Genomic DNA, 15,405 nt, shown 5'->3' on the forward strand with positions numbered 1-15,405 from the left:
GCTATATACAGCATGCACGATATGCAAGGCACTGCCTGACGTGTTCGCGTTGTTGCCATCACGTTAGTAATAAAAAAAAATCCCCATAGTGAATATGTATACATGTATAAACCACTGCCGTACTATGGAGTGATATGTTACTGATGGTTGGTGAAACAAGACCTCAAAATCCCCTAATTTGGAACGGTTTTTCGTCAAGGAATTGCACTGGGACCGGTAGAGGAGCAACTTGGGACGTCGTGGCGACGAGCAAGGGGGGTTCTGGTGGTGCTGGATCCGGCATTTTCTCGGGTGGAAACGGTTTTGTTTTGTGTTGGTGTGGGGAGCGCCGATTCTGTGGACTGTTGTTGCAGTGAGACGACGAGCGAGCGAGACGGACAGCCCGTCCGTGTGTGTGTACACCGTGTTGGCTTGGCTCGAAAAAAGCCATTGCGAGAGAATTTTTAATATACACACCCGGTGAATAACAAATACTATAATATAACACAAAAAGACACACAAGAGTTGATGTTGTGATGGGGTGTTTCGGAAATGGGATGTCTAGTGAAGAGATCGACGAGGAAAGAAGGAGGAAAGATGCAAATAAGAAGATTGAGAAGCAACTCCAAAAGGACAAACAGATCTACCGTGCAACACATCGGTTACTTCTGCTGGGTCAGTACTAACTACTATTGATGTGAACGTTGTTACAACATTGTACATAAACAACACCTCTATTTATGATGAAAAGGAAGAAATTGCTGAAGCAAAACGATCGTCTTTTTACATTTTCTCATTGAAAACTCTTTCTGTTTCCATGTTCATCCTCACTATTTCCATTTGGTTTGCATTGATAAGTAAAATTTTTAGCACAAAATATTCAATTCAAGGGATTGAATTGTTACATTTATTTTAATCATTTACAATAATTGTATTTTCTCATTGATTTGTTTATGTTTCCATGTTCACTCTTCTCTAAGTCTTACCAATATGGTTTGCATTTACAAGAGAAATTTTTCACACAAAATATCGTAGGAAATTAATGAATTGTCAAATTTGTTAACTACCCTCGATGCATTTTAACAAATTGTTTTGTAAGGCCCCCCCCCCCCACACCCTATCCTCCATATCCCTGTTAAAATGGAACTTCAACTCTTCATTATACTGTGGTTCATGTGTATAAATTAACTTATAAATAATATTAATTATTTTTTTATTTAGGTGCGGGTGAGTCAGGAAAAAGTACCATTGTCAAACAGATGAGGATTCTTCACGTTGATGGGTTTTCACCAGAGTAAGTTTTCGAATGTTTTATTCATTTGTTTTTATTAAAAAATAATTATATTTGTTGTTAACTTGTTTTAAAGGGATGGATTACCTTTGGTAGTTACTCCAAAAATAAATGACCATAAAAACTTACTTGGTAAAAGCACTGCAGCTGTTGGTGATGTATAACAATTGGGTCCTACTACTCGCCGTCAACTCACTTGTGCCGTCAACTCGCTGCAACTCCTCCAATATACATTTAAAACCCACAAAAGAAGCATAGAACTGTTAAGTATTAGCTAAAAGATATTCCCTTAAGTTTTAGGGTTTTTTTCTTGTAAAAAAATTATCTCGAAGCAGCAAAACTGTTGGCCGCCATCTTGCTTTTTCACAGAGCTTACAACATGGCAACTGAGGGCACTTTTTCTGCATATGGATTAGTCTTGGCCCCAGATGTCAATGATTAGTACTATTTTTATTTATCAACTCAAAATGATTTTTGTCAATGAAATTTTACCGAAAACCATTAGAAATATGTAGTTAAGCCCAGACTTAACACTTCCATGCCCAATTAATAATTTTTTGATGAATAATTAATGAGTTGACGGCACAAAAATGAGTTGACAGCGAGTTGACGGCAAGTAGGCGAGTTGATGGCAAGTAGTAGGACCGTAACAATTTGACTTTCGAGAAACCAATCCCTTCTAAAGACTATGGTTACATTTTTACAGAGAGAGATTGTTAAACATAATTTATGAAACTTTTCTCTATGAAATGTTTCTCATATTGTGTACTTGAATTATGGGTTATTATTGTGAACAGAACTGCTCAAAATTGTTGGTAACTAATCAAAAGCACTACCAAATTTTGAAATGAAAAGTTCACAAGTTATCTTTTATGTAGCCCTACAATTATGAGCCTATGGATATGTTTACATCTATCTAGAATTTAAACAATCAACTGATAAAAATACAAAGGTATACTTCGTGTGACGAGGGTTATTTTTCTTTCATTATTATCTCGAAACTTGGATGACCGATTGAGCTCAAATTTTCACAGGTTTGTTGTTTTATGCATATGTTGAGATACACCTACTGTGAAGGCTAGTCTTTGACAATTACCAATAGTGTCCACTGCCTTTAAGGGCAAAGTATGCATTTTGTATTTTGGAACCCTTTGATTGTTTCGATCTTGTATAAAGATGTTTACAAAAAATGTGAAAATTCCAGTTTCAAAAGGTGGTAGTGTTTTTGAGATATCGTAAAAAATCTGGTGCAGTTATGTCAACGAAAACTTCAGATTGTAAAAATTATGTTCATATACAATCTGTCAAACGCTGAATGCTGAAATATTTCTCAGATTGAAATCCTTCTCTCTCAAACCACATTTCTTAGCAGTGTGTTGAACATTATTAACAGCTGCAGTGCTTATTGCCTGGAAGTAATTTTTATGGTCATCAATTTTTGGAGTAATTAGGTATACCCTCCAGGGCTGTATGCTTCGTTTTTGAAAGGGCAAGGGCACCAAGGCATTTTCTTCTTGGTAAAGGGCACCCTATGATGAAATTGCAAATTGTTACTGGAGCATTTAACGGCACCAAGGCAATGACCAGGGGACACGGAGGCAATCGCCTTCGTTGCCTCCGTGAAGTATCAGGCCTGACCCTCTCTTTAAAAACTATTTTCGTTTTGTTTGATGGTAACATTTTTAGGCAATTGAAACTAAAATTTTTAGGTAATTGTGTACAACCAAAAGGGTGCAAACCAGTGCTTATAAAGCTGTCGGTTGTTATAAAACAGAAAATACTTTGCTAAGCAATTTTCTCTTCTGGGAAGGGCACTAGATGATAAAATGTTAACATTATTGCAGATGTGCTGGTGGTAACCTGTTGCTGTTAAAATAAATAATGTGCTTAGCAAAAAATTTGTGCTTAACGGCTTTGAAAAATTGTTCATTTAGGCCTATGTTTATTGTGAGAAGGGATGTCATGATAACTGGTTAGTTTATCGTTCAAATTTTGTACAAATAAAAGCAAGCTTTAAGTTTGTTTAAGTTCAGGTAAGGCTTTGAATAACCCATGACAGCAACTGACATGGTGACCCTTGATTTTACTGTGGTGCCCTCTGCAAGGTTCCAATATAATTCTCCTGAAGACGAGCACGGTATACTGTTTGAAGCGTCAAGACCAAACTGGCTCCGTTCAGAGCCACCGCCCCTTCAAAAGAGATTTTACTCATGGTTGTACCGGCAAGTTTACTATTCATATTTATATTTATAGTTACTCTTATTCTCCACACCATGCAAAGCTTCAAACACCGTTTAGAATTGTCACGATGGATATAAGTGCCCATTTGCTATAGGAGACTTGCTGTGCCCCTTCAAGAGTGAAGTTCCAGGCATCGGTCACCCACAACCCCCCCCCCCCCTTGATTTATTTTTAGAATTGTTCTGACAACAATAATTGATCTGGTCGTGAAACATTTATGCCCATATCTGCAGTCAAAACATGGTAAATACATTATATCTTATAAAAAGCACCGCAAAGCTAATAACAAACTTAACATGAAGCATCTTTAGAATGTACCCAATTTCTAAAAACCAAGGTTTTCAATGTTACACAAATGCATCCATCCCCAAACCAGTGATGCACCATAACGTCACTGTGTAATATTTCTTGATAAATTAATATCTAAAAGAAAACATGTTTTGTTCAGCATCTAGTTTCTTAAAATTAGTTAGCTATTAATTACAAGTAAAACAATTAATATTTCAAACTTGTTATCATAATACTGATGCACAAACTTTAAACAAAACATACACAATTTTTTTAATAATTAATATTATTTTTAATATAAAGAAGACGGCACATCTGTGTAAGCATTTTTCAGGGTGATTGGGAATCTTACCTAATTTTACAGCAAGTGAGTTATGTCATTTCAAATACTGTGCCACCTTTTTAGATGGTTGATTCCAAAGCAACAGTTTTTACAAAATATCGAAATAAAAATTACAAAATTTTATGCAGCATTGACATCTCTTCTTATAATAGGCATTTCAAAACCCGGACAATTGTCAATTGCAAACTGGTGCCCTTGATCGGTATTTTTTAGTCAGGTCTGCTTTATAGGTGGGGTTTATTATTATTTTATTATGATGGTGCTGTGTTTGCTGGCCTGTATGCTTCGTTGAGCAAGGGCACCAAGGCAATTAAAGGGCACACCCTTAAATCAGGAAATTGCAAGTTTTCAAAACATTTCAAGGGCACCAAGGCATGGAGGCAATCACCCTAGTTGCTTCTATAATTCCTGTGCTTGTCTTCTACTCGCGCACATGTAGTTTATTTAATCATATATTTGGCATCAAAATTTCTACTTGAACATGATTAAATATTTTGCCAATTGTCTTATTTTCAACAACTGAGACAAACATGACAAAACACAGCATTACCACCACAACCCAAGGTTGTGGATTCCAATGTAGGAAGTTTAAAAAACCTGGGTGTCCAAATTGTTTACTTACATGTACATACATTGTACAAAACATGTCTTTGGCAGATAAAACAGGGCATCAACATTTTAAACTTTACTAGGATCTGAGGATGAATGGGATTGGTAGCACGATTCGACATTTGACATCCCCCCCCCCCCCAATGGATCATACCTTGATCCAAATTGACCTTCGCACAACTGAAATAAATTATGAAGTTCATTAGAAATGAAGAAAGAAAAAGTGCTTAAAAGACATTTGCCAGTCAAATGTCAACATTTGTTGTGCATTTATTCAGTGGGGAAAAAAGGGTTTCCAGGTTGCGCTTTCACCCAATTTTGTGTAAATTTCCAATAAAACAGGAGGTCAGAATTTTAGAACAGGGCATTCGAGATGCACCAGACATCTATCTGGCTCTCACACTGTGATTAACGTTAACATCGTGTACAAAGACACAAGTCTGAGCGCTGCCTTCATGTTGCCATGTACTGTACTCGTGTACTGATTAAACATATTGAGATGTGACCCGTTTAGTATTGTAATAATATGTAAAGTAGGTTGTAAAGTGAATCAACCTTCATGTGGTTGGCATTGCTCTCTGGGCCCAATTTCATAGAGCTGCTTTTGAAACCACAAAATGCAGCTAAGCACAACAAAATTGTGCTTACCAGATTAAGGTTGCCAGCCAAACTGCTATGTCACATGTACAATTTGTGACCGGTTTCCTACTCATTTCAGCTAAGCAGACCATTCTTAAGCAATATTTTCTGCTTGAGCAGCTCTATGAAATTGAGCCCTGGTTAGACAGGTCAGGCCTGGAATTTCATCGTTGAAAGGGCAAGGCTATGTTTTTATTTTGCAAAGGGGCACTTACATGTTGAAAATCTTAAGGTCAATGGGAAACTTTAGAAGGGGCACCAAGACCAGGGGCAACGGGCCCATGGACTGTGTGTAATTCCATGCCTGCATGCCTTTGATGCAAAGAGCAATCGGGGGACACATTTGGGTGATTTCATCCAGAAACATGTTAAGGTTACAGTTAGTGTAAAAAGCAACTGTGGGAGTTTAGGGCCCAATTTCATGGCTCTGCTTACTGCCCGATTCTGCGCTTAAAATGTTCAATCATCATTCCCCGTTTCCCCTGCAGAAATTCTGCACTAGCTGTGCAAGTGAAGAATGCCTAGCTACGTGGAGTATGCACGTTCATCTTTAGCTAAAATTCTCTGACAATCTGTGAAATATGTTCTCTGAAAGGATTGGTAGGCCTACTGGGTCAAATTTCATAGAGCTGTTTAAATATCTAAGCAATTTCTTTTTCTTAGCAAGTTATGAGTGGGGTATCAGTGTCCGGAACTGTGTTATTCTGGCTTGAAATATATTTTTGCTAAGCAGGATTTGTTTGTGCTTAGAAAGTGTTATGCTCTCTGGCTTTATCAATTTGGTCCATGTCAAGAAGCTTTCAGATTGAACTTTTTAAATCAGTATTTTTGACATACTTGATCTATTGTCAAGGTGTCTGTCAGGTTGTTGAAATGGTATTGTGTGCTATATGTACCTGATTAGGTAACACGAACCCTTAAAATGTCCGCCTGATTATTTGTTTATTTGTTCACTTTAACACATTTAGACAATACATGTTATGTACACGTTGTCATGGCGATGACCTTGGCAGCCTGCTGTGACAGAGCCAGTGATTGTCTTAGTCATGTTAATTCAAGTGTTGTTTAGAGACTGCATCTAGACAGCATCCTGAGCGATGCCTTGAGAGGGAACAACTCATTCAAAGTCAAGCTAGTCCCTAGAAATGTTTGGCTACGCTCATCTGGAATGAATAATGTACATCTTCGTCAAATTTGCAAGCGCTTTGAAATTGTGGGTGTAATTTTGTCACAAAAATTATGAAACACTGATTGTGATGGCGGATGTTTATAAAATGGTGAACTGCATTAGTGCTGCTGTTTCATTCTATCTTTATGTAGTCTTATTTGGTTGCCATTTGGTTACGGTTGGCATGGTTGGTTTCTAAAATTTTCCAATTTTATGTGAGGAAAGAGCAAAACATTTGTTTTACACTTAATGCAAGGTTTAAGGCTTCAACAAACAAAAGGCCATATTTTTCCACCATGACCAAAATGCAGCATAATGTAAAATGCAGTGTAGAGTTAAATTCAGTTCATACATTTTCTGTGTTTTGTTCTGTTTGACAAACTTATTAACTTGTTGTTCTTTGTGACAAAGGTTTAAACAAGGCCTGTGGTTAATTTGCATTTGTTTTTCTTTCCATCAAAATGTTTTCAGCTCGTTCAGAATGGAAAACCAGACATGCGCATTTAGCAAGGGTAAAATATTTAACATCGGATGTAAAACTGCGAAGGCAAAGTGTACCTTGGTTTTTTTTTACCGTTTGATTGTTTTTATATTCTAAGTATTGACAATTAAATCAACCTTTGAAAGTTTAATTTCATTTTTGTATTTAAAAGGAAGGACACTATAGTATTATAAGTTCAAAATGATCGTTATAGATTTATGACCGGCATCGGAGGAATAGAACCTTGCTGAGAAAGCACCAATAACTAATTGTTCATCCCATTATTATTGCTTTCGCAATATATATTTCCCGCATTAACATGTACAACATGTACAACATGTCTCAAGCATTTGAAATTGACACTGGAATGTGCGACTTGGGCCGCTGATTATAACATGGGGCAAATGAACTCATGACTCGACAAGCCCAGCGATCTAATTTGTCTTTTTTTTCTTTCTTCAAATCAACAAAAAATTATGTTCGAATGTGGTCTTTGAGTTTGATAACAATCATTCAATTCTGCTGAGTATTGGAGTGTACTTAGCCATAAAGAATAAAGAGATATTGTTTCATGAAAGTGGATATTCAAATATAAACTGTGAGCAGGTCTACTGCTCCAAGGGTTTTGAATAGGGCAAGGACGTTTTCTGCTCGGTATTTAAGGGCACCTGTAGAAATTTTAACAAAGCAAACGTGATTGTTTACAGAATGTTGTTGTCCAATGCATGGATGCTTCTCAAGGAGTTAGCAAGCATTTAATAATAATGTTTTCTTTACTTTGATTTGTTTTTATTCAGAGAAAGGAGGAAGAAAATAGAAGATATAAGAAGGAATATCAGAGATGCAATCTTGGTAAGTACATTTCATTTGATTTACTTTGGTTATGAAGCCAAGCTTCAATTTGAAAAGAAGATTTGATTTCATAGAAAAGTATAGTCACCCATAGCGGGAGTCAAATGATTAGGATTGTGAGCAGTATTGAGCCACTTCTCACCCATTAAAAAAAAAATGTCCAACATGGTCTGCGCCTCAAACAGCCTCTCCTAATCAAACACCTACTGCCTGGCTTCATATGCTGATTCCTGTTTTAAAAACCATGGGGGGAGCTGTTATAATAATAATTTGGGGGGTTAATCATCCTTACTCGCAGCTAAGAGCTAAATTGCGAAGGACGCGGCTACAAAATGTTCGAGAAGCAGGCATGCAAGGGCACCTTTGGCTACCAGCCACATCAGCCCATTATGACCACGGAGCACAGCCAAAGATCGAGGGAGGAACACCGGTTGGTCTGGAAAACCCTCGTGGCACAGCAGAGAACCAATGCACAACTCAACTCACATATGGCCCTGGCCAGGAAGCGAACCGGGGTCACCTTGGTGAGAGGCGAGTTTTTTACGTACAAGCAAACCATGCCACCTTGAAATCAGATTGCTTCAGGCAGGTGGTGCTCGTGAATCGTAGAAGGCAGCCAAAGGAGAAGGAAAACTCTAACATAAAACCTGGGCAAGTGGGGTTGGGCAGCTCACCTACATGTAGAAGGAAAAGTCTTTCAAACCATGGGAGGCATGGTTGGCAGCCCACCAACTCTGATTTCATATCTGGCCACGAGGGGTTCACCAGCCTACCTAGGAGTGAAGGATAATTCTGTTTTCATAAGAGCATTATCACATCACACTCTGCTGATTAGAAACACCAGCGCTTGAGTGCAGTGTGTCTTCAGCGCTCCGCCACATTACGCCATTGGATACTTGTTGTATGTTGTGGACTCATCGCTAACCACATGAGCATCTTGTGCAGATTGACTGTAGACGATTTGGCCAGGGAAAAAGTGGCAAAACCCCATTATAAGAACAAAGGGCAACTCTTTTGTAATGATTGGTTCTGACCATAGGAATGTATCCTGTAGGATTCCAAATCAGCTATAGACGGAACCAAGTACATGTACCTTCAAGAGATCCCATTACGAATAGAGATTGGAAACAGGTTGTTGCGGATGTCAAACTTTATGAAGACTGCTCAGTTACTGTATACTGCTGGCTCTCTCATGAATGGAAGTTTCTTGCCCATGTTAACACCAGTCCAACTGTAACGTCATAGAAACCGCAGATCCTAAAATAGCACTCGAACTTTTTACCTTAGAAGAGTAAGAAAAGAAACAATGCTTAAAATGAGGCGGCACCAAATGTTAGGACAGCTCTGAAACCGGGGGCAGAAGCACACCATACTAGCCCCACCAGAGGAAACCATTTCAAAGTATGAGTTGCCAAGATGGCCCTTGATGATGCAGATAGCCTACTAAGGTATATGAAAAACAAGTACTGTTGAAGACGGAGGAATTTAAATGCGCATATTGGGAACAGACATGCTGCAGCATGGGATACTCATAGGGAACTGACCAACAAGACTGCATCTAGACTCTTGGAAAATTCACAAATTTTTGCAATCTACTCGCCAAACCTGAAGAGTCTGTCGTTCTGAGTAAAAAAAAATTCCTACCTATTTATACTCCACCAGTCACACAATTCTGTCGCAAAAAATATCCAGAAAACTAAAAGACCTAGACTTGAAAATATACAATATTATACAAGCCATGCTATGGCAAACAACCTATCCATGAATAAAACTCCTGGAAGTCTGGAAAAACCATTCTACTAATACGATGCCAAAACTAGTAAGGTCTACTATGGTAAAAACCATTCTACTATCCAGTGTCAAAAACATGTATCCTGAGGAAGGAGCTCCAGTAAGTCCTACTGACTAGGGTTGCTAGTCTTTCTTGGAGAAACAACCCAAGGAAAGCTCAAATCTATGGAGCATACATGTATACTGTCAGGCTCGACAATTGTTGCTCAGAGGTGTGCTAGTTACTGGACACTGCTTCAGGGATAAGTTCCAGTTAATATTTGGATTTTGGATTTGGATTTTTAGGGCTTTTATCAGAGCCAAACGAGAAGAGAGAAGACAGTGAAGAAATTTCAGGTTTAGATGTGGGAGGAAAACCCCAAAGAATTATTAGACTGAAAACCCAATCTACATAGTGCCCCCGATGGGATTCGAACCAGGGTCCCAGATGTGGAAGGCGAGGCAAGACACCACTACACCAAACTGACCGCTCTCTGTCGTCGCACTCTTGATGCTACCACTCACATATCCTTAGACATTTTCCAGAGATACTGCAGGACTCATTTAGGAAGACCTGACAGGAGCTACATGTATGGTGGATAAACGAGGGTATATAGCTTAGGGCACGAGGCACCGAGGCATTTTCTCCTTGGTAAAGGGCACCTTTTGAGGAAATTGTAAAATTCTACTGTCAGAGCATATCAAGGGCACCAATGCAATGACCATGGGGCACGGAGGTAATCGCATCCATTGCCTCCTTGAAGTATCGGTCCTGTGAGGGATTTTACATTCATCCGATCTCGTCCCAGGAAACATCACGTCACTCCTCCGAATATAGATCTGACGTGGTTGCATTGCATCATTGCATCACCCACTCATATAGCAACTGACATTTCATTAAGGGTTCCTATGGCAACACGTTTAAGCAAACTGTGTTGTGTTTTCAGTGTTTACAATGTACATGTAGAGCATCGTGCCCCTTGCTGGTGTAAAGTAAAATGGAATAACCTTTAAGGTTTTATACAGGTTTGGTAGAGTATACGGTGTGTTTTTGGGATCAAACATTACATGAAATAACAAGTCTGTCCAAAATTTGGGCTTAAAGGCAGTGGACACTATTGGTAATTACTCAAAATATTTATTAGCATAAAAACTTACTTGGTAACAAGTAATGGGGAGAGGTTGGTAGTATAAAACATTGTGAGAAACGGCTCTCTCTTAAGTGGAGTAGTTTTCGAGAAAAAAGTATTTTTCCACAAATTTGATTTCGAGACCTCTGGTTTAGAATTTGAGGTCTCAAAATCAAGCATCTGAAAGCACACAACTTCGCGTGACTAAGGGTCTTTCATTATTATCTCGCAACTTCAAGGACCGATTGAGCTCAAATTTTCACAGGTTTGTTATTTGATGCATATGTTGAGATACACCAAGTGAGAAGACTGGTCTTTGACAATTACCAATAGTGTCCAGTGACTTTAATCCTTTGTGTGAGTCGGGAGATTAACAGAAAAAAACGTGCGCCATTTTTAGAATGTATTGTGTAAAGACATTGTCCTTGTTGTACCAACCATAATTAGCTGCTTGTGTTTTTGAGGTGTTAAGCTACAGCTGTCTCCAAGTTTAATTGGTCTTTATTTCAGAGGGAAATGTTTCACACAAAAAAAGGTTCTAGCATGAACTACATAATCAGTAAGCTTTCAGACTAAGATTAAGCAATTATGTTTTTTATCCATACTAAAAATATATTTAAAGTGTGGCGTGCGTTGTTTAATTATTGCCATTTTAAGTGTACAATGTAGTTGCAGGCCTGGAATTTTGCAAAGGGCACTTCCATCAGGAACTTTTTGAAGGGGCACCAAGGCCAAGACGAGGGGGCAACGCAGGCCATGACCTCCATGGCATGTGTGTTATTATCGACCTGTAAATTATCATCATGATACACCGTATGTATGTATGCAGTGTTAAAGTTCTGAATGCTTATTCTTCTACTACTTAACAAAAGGGGGGGGGTCAGACTAATTGCTCCCAAGCCTGGATTTTGCGTTGAATTGAATTGGAGAAGGAAACAAAATGTACGTAATAGTCATGTTCCCTGTATCCAACAGCAGTAATGGATATTAATATTCATTGGGCAAAATGGACCAGACTTTTTGCCCTTCCAGCCTTGAGTTTGGTTGAATTGATTTGAAAGGGAGAAAATCAAAATGGCTGCAGGGTGATGAAGGTCTATTGTATGAGGGAAATTATTACTTGAATATTTTAGAAGGAAGTGGACACTATTGGTAATTACTCAAAATAATTATTAGCATAAACCTTAATTGGTAACGAGCAATGGAGAGCTTTTGGTAGTATAAAACGTTGTGAGAAATGTCTCCATCTGAAGTAACGTAGTTTTCAGGAAAGAAGTAACTTTCCACCAATTTTATTTCAATACCTCAGAATTAGATTTTGAGGTCCCCAAATCAAGCATCTGAAAGCACACAACTTTGTGTGACAAGGGTGTTTTTTCTTCCATTATTATCTCGCAACTTTGACGTCCAATTGAGCTCAAATTTTCACAGGTTTGTTATTTAATGCATATGTTGAGATACACCAAGTGAGAAGACTGGTCTTTGACAGTTACCAATAGTGTCCAAGTGTCTTTTAAGGGTACCAAGGGCGAAAGAAGTATCAAGCCTCGTTACATAATGATTTGCTTCAATACGCTAGCTACACATATGGCATGGAAATTTAAAATTCCACTGGAACATTTTAAGGTGCCCGGCACCGAGGCAATGACCAAGCGCATATAGACGATATTAATGCTTGTAATGTAGGGATGTTGTGGTTCAATACCGTAACTGTGGCTAGGAAATTTCAATTTCCACTGGATCATTTTAAGGGGCACCAAGGCAATGCTGACCAATGGCATGAAGGCGATGGGCATGAAGTACTCGAGCCATGTTGTGATGTTTTGGATCAACTGCCTCTAGCTGCCGGGCAACCTCGGTAGTCTAGTTGGTAAGACACTGCTCTAGAATTGCAAGGGTCGTGGGTTCGAATCCCACCCGAGTAACATGCCTGTGATATTTTTTTCACAGGACTCGAGAAAGTACCGGTGTATGGGTAAAAACCAAAATTAATATTCTTTATCCCCCATGCAAATTTAACATCTATTATTGGATCGATAAAGTAACCAAATTTTTCCGTAATTTCATTTTTTTAATTCTATATTTCTCCCTTCCTCTTTTCAGACAATAACAGGGGCAATGAGCACCTTAACACCGCCCATTCAACTAGCAGAACCACAGAACCAATTCAGACTGGATTATATTCAAGATGTCTCCAGCTCGCCGGATTTTGATTATCCTGAGGTAGATATATCAACCTTTTGTTTCATGCCTTAATGATTTTGGGAAAGGTCAAGAGTTGTGCGTTTATTTTTCAGGGTTCTCCAAGTAAGCATATTTGACTGATAAGCGTGCATTGCAGGCCGATACGTGCAAGTTATAGGACCAATACGCAGCCTCAAATCAATACATTTTCAACAGCAATCATCATTACATTGCAGGGCTATTTGCTTTGTTTTTTAAAGGGGCATGGGCACCAAGGCATTTTTTTCTTGGTAAAGAGGAAATTTTAATTTCTACTGGCACTTTTCAAGGGCACCAAGGCAATGACCAAAGGGCATGGAGGCATTTGCCATTCTTGCCTCTGTGCAGGCCTGTCAGTCACCCCATGCACAAATTAGCGTTTCTAGCCAATATGCGTGAATTTAAGCCGTAACGTGTAAATTAGGACAATGCGCAAACACAAATCAGTATATTTTCAATAGGAGTCACCAATATACTCTTCCTGCATTTTGCAACTTTTCTTCGGATCAGCTGAATCCCTTTTTTTTTATAGTATTTTTATTTTTGCCATTCAAACTTGGAAAAAACCCACTACCAATCCATTGGAATTTCCTTCGTTTTTGTGAAGTTACAGTTGCATGCCTGTTCCTGGTTGCACTGAAATTTTCCAAAGGCAAGAAGAAGACACTGTTATTATGGTTGTGTGAACAATGATGGTGTTCATGTACAGTGTCCTGCATTTTCTCATTGTGAAATTCTCCTGGCGCATTGAGCATGCTTTTTAATGGGGTCTTTATGCACAACAGATCAAGTGTTCGTAAAGAAAGAACCCACATCCATTGCATTTTTGATGTTGAATTCTTGATATTAGATGCATGGTGAGTAATAGACTTCATTATCTTGTAGATCGGATGCCATCATTCTTTTGTTAGAGGTTTACTGATGAAATCAAGCATACATTACATGATAAGACATCTCCCATCGTCTTCTTGTACGGTCAAGACATTCTATTAGAGAGCCTGATACTGTGTGTAGAGCCCTAAAGGCCCATTATATGAGTTACATGCACAGAGTCTTCTGTGATGTGTTGGATGACCAAGCGCCAAGGACTACGTACCAGGGTTAACCGGACCAGGGGCCAATAAGCCATTTGTCATGTGTCCCATGTTAGTTTTTGCTGAGCAAGATTTCCTGAAACAACAACCTTATAAGTGTACATTGAAGCCTTGAGGTTATTTAAGACCTTCATGTTAACAAAGAAATCATATGTTTAAAGGCATTGGACACTACTGGTACATGTGCTCAAAACAGCTATTAGCATAAAACCTTACTTGGTAATGAGTTATTGGGAGAGGTTGATAGTATAAAACAATGCGAGAAACGGCTCCCACTGAAGTAATGTAGTTTTTGAGAAAGAAGTTGTTTTCCACGAATATGATTTCAAGACCTCAGAATTAGATTTTGAGGTCTCAAAATCAAGCATCTGAAAGCACACAACTTTGTGTGACAAGGGTGTTTTTTCTGTTATAGTAATATCTCGCAACTTCGACGACCTATTGAGCTCAAATTTTCACAGGTTTGTTATTTTGAGATACACCAAGTAAGAAGACTTGTCTTTTACAATTACCAATAGTGTCCAGTGTCTTTAAAATAAAATAATGTATTTAAATGAAAAAAGACGTGTAGATCATTAACCTTTTAATCATTTTCATTGACAGTCATCTTCGACCTTCTGGATATCAGTTCAATTCAATTCAATTCAATTCAATTCAAGTCAACATTTATTTCATACTACTCTTCTCAAGATATAACATTATAAAAGCAAAATAATCAGCTCAGAGGATGGAGGGTAAATTGTTAAATTATGTCAACCAAAATAAAGAGGGTATGAGGCTGACAGTTTAAGCCAAGGCTTGATTTCGAGACCTCAAATTTAGATTTGGAGGTCTCGAAAAGAAGCATCTGGAAGCACACACCTTCGTGTGACAAGGGTGTTTTTTCTTTCATAATAAATTCTCTCGCAACTTCGACAACCAATTAAGCTAAAGTTTTTACAAGTTTGTTGAGATACACCAAGTGAGAAGACTAGTCTTTGACAATTACCAATACTATAGTGGCCACTGTCTTTAAACCGTGGAGAAAGGGTCTTGGGGAGGGTGGTTAACATATATTGCAGAGCCCCCCCCCCCCTGTTTCACCTCTTTGTGTCTGGTTGCTGGGCTGGCTATTGTGATTCAGTGAAGCGGCTAATCTCACAGGCTACAGCATCCTAGGCTTCACCATTGCACTTTGGCATTGTTATTCCATGTAGTTTGACCATTAGTACCCCATGCAACCTTTTGTACTATTTGTCCATTGCTATAAATAGCTCCTGGTTATTTATAGCAACAAGCAAGCTCTGCGCACACAAGT

At 38.5% G+C, this 15,405-nt stretch overlaps 1 protein-coding gene across 1 annotated transcript in view; it reads left to right on the forward strand.

Moving 5' to 3' along the window:
- LOC139934901 (guanine nucleotide-binding protein G(s) subunit alpha-like) overlaps nucleotides 1-15,405 on the forward strand; it is a 73,381-nt gene continuing 57,976 nt past the window's right edge. Inside the window, exons 1-4 of the mRNA XM_071929323.1 lie at nucleotides 1-654; nucleotides 1,201-1,273; nucleotides 7,837-7,891; nucleotides 12,895-13,014. Of these exons, the coding sequence (XP_071785424.1) occupies nucleotides 516-654; nucleotides 1,201-1,273; nucleotides 7,837-7,891; nucleotides 12,895-13,014 (387 nt within the window). The 5' untranslated portion in view covers nucleotides 1-515. The remainder of the gene's footprint in view (nucleotides 655-1,200; nucleotides 1,274-7,836; nucleotides 7,892-12,894; nucleotides 13,015-15,405) is intronic.

Source organism: Asterias amurensis, chromosome 3 (genome assembly GCF_032118995.1).
Source record: "Asterias amurensis chromosome 3, ASM3211899v1".
Lineage (NCBI taxonomy): Eukaryota > Metazoa > Echinodermata > Asteroidea > Forcipulatida > Asteriidae > Asterias > Asterias amurensis.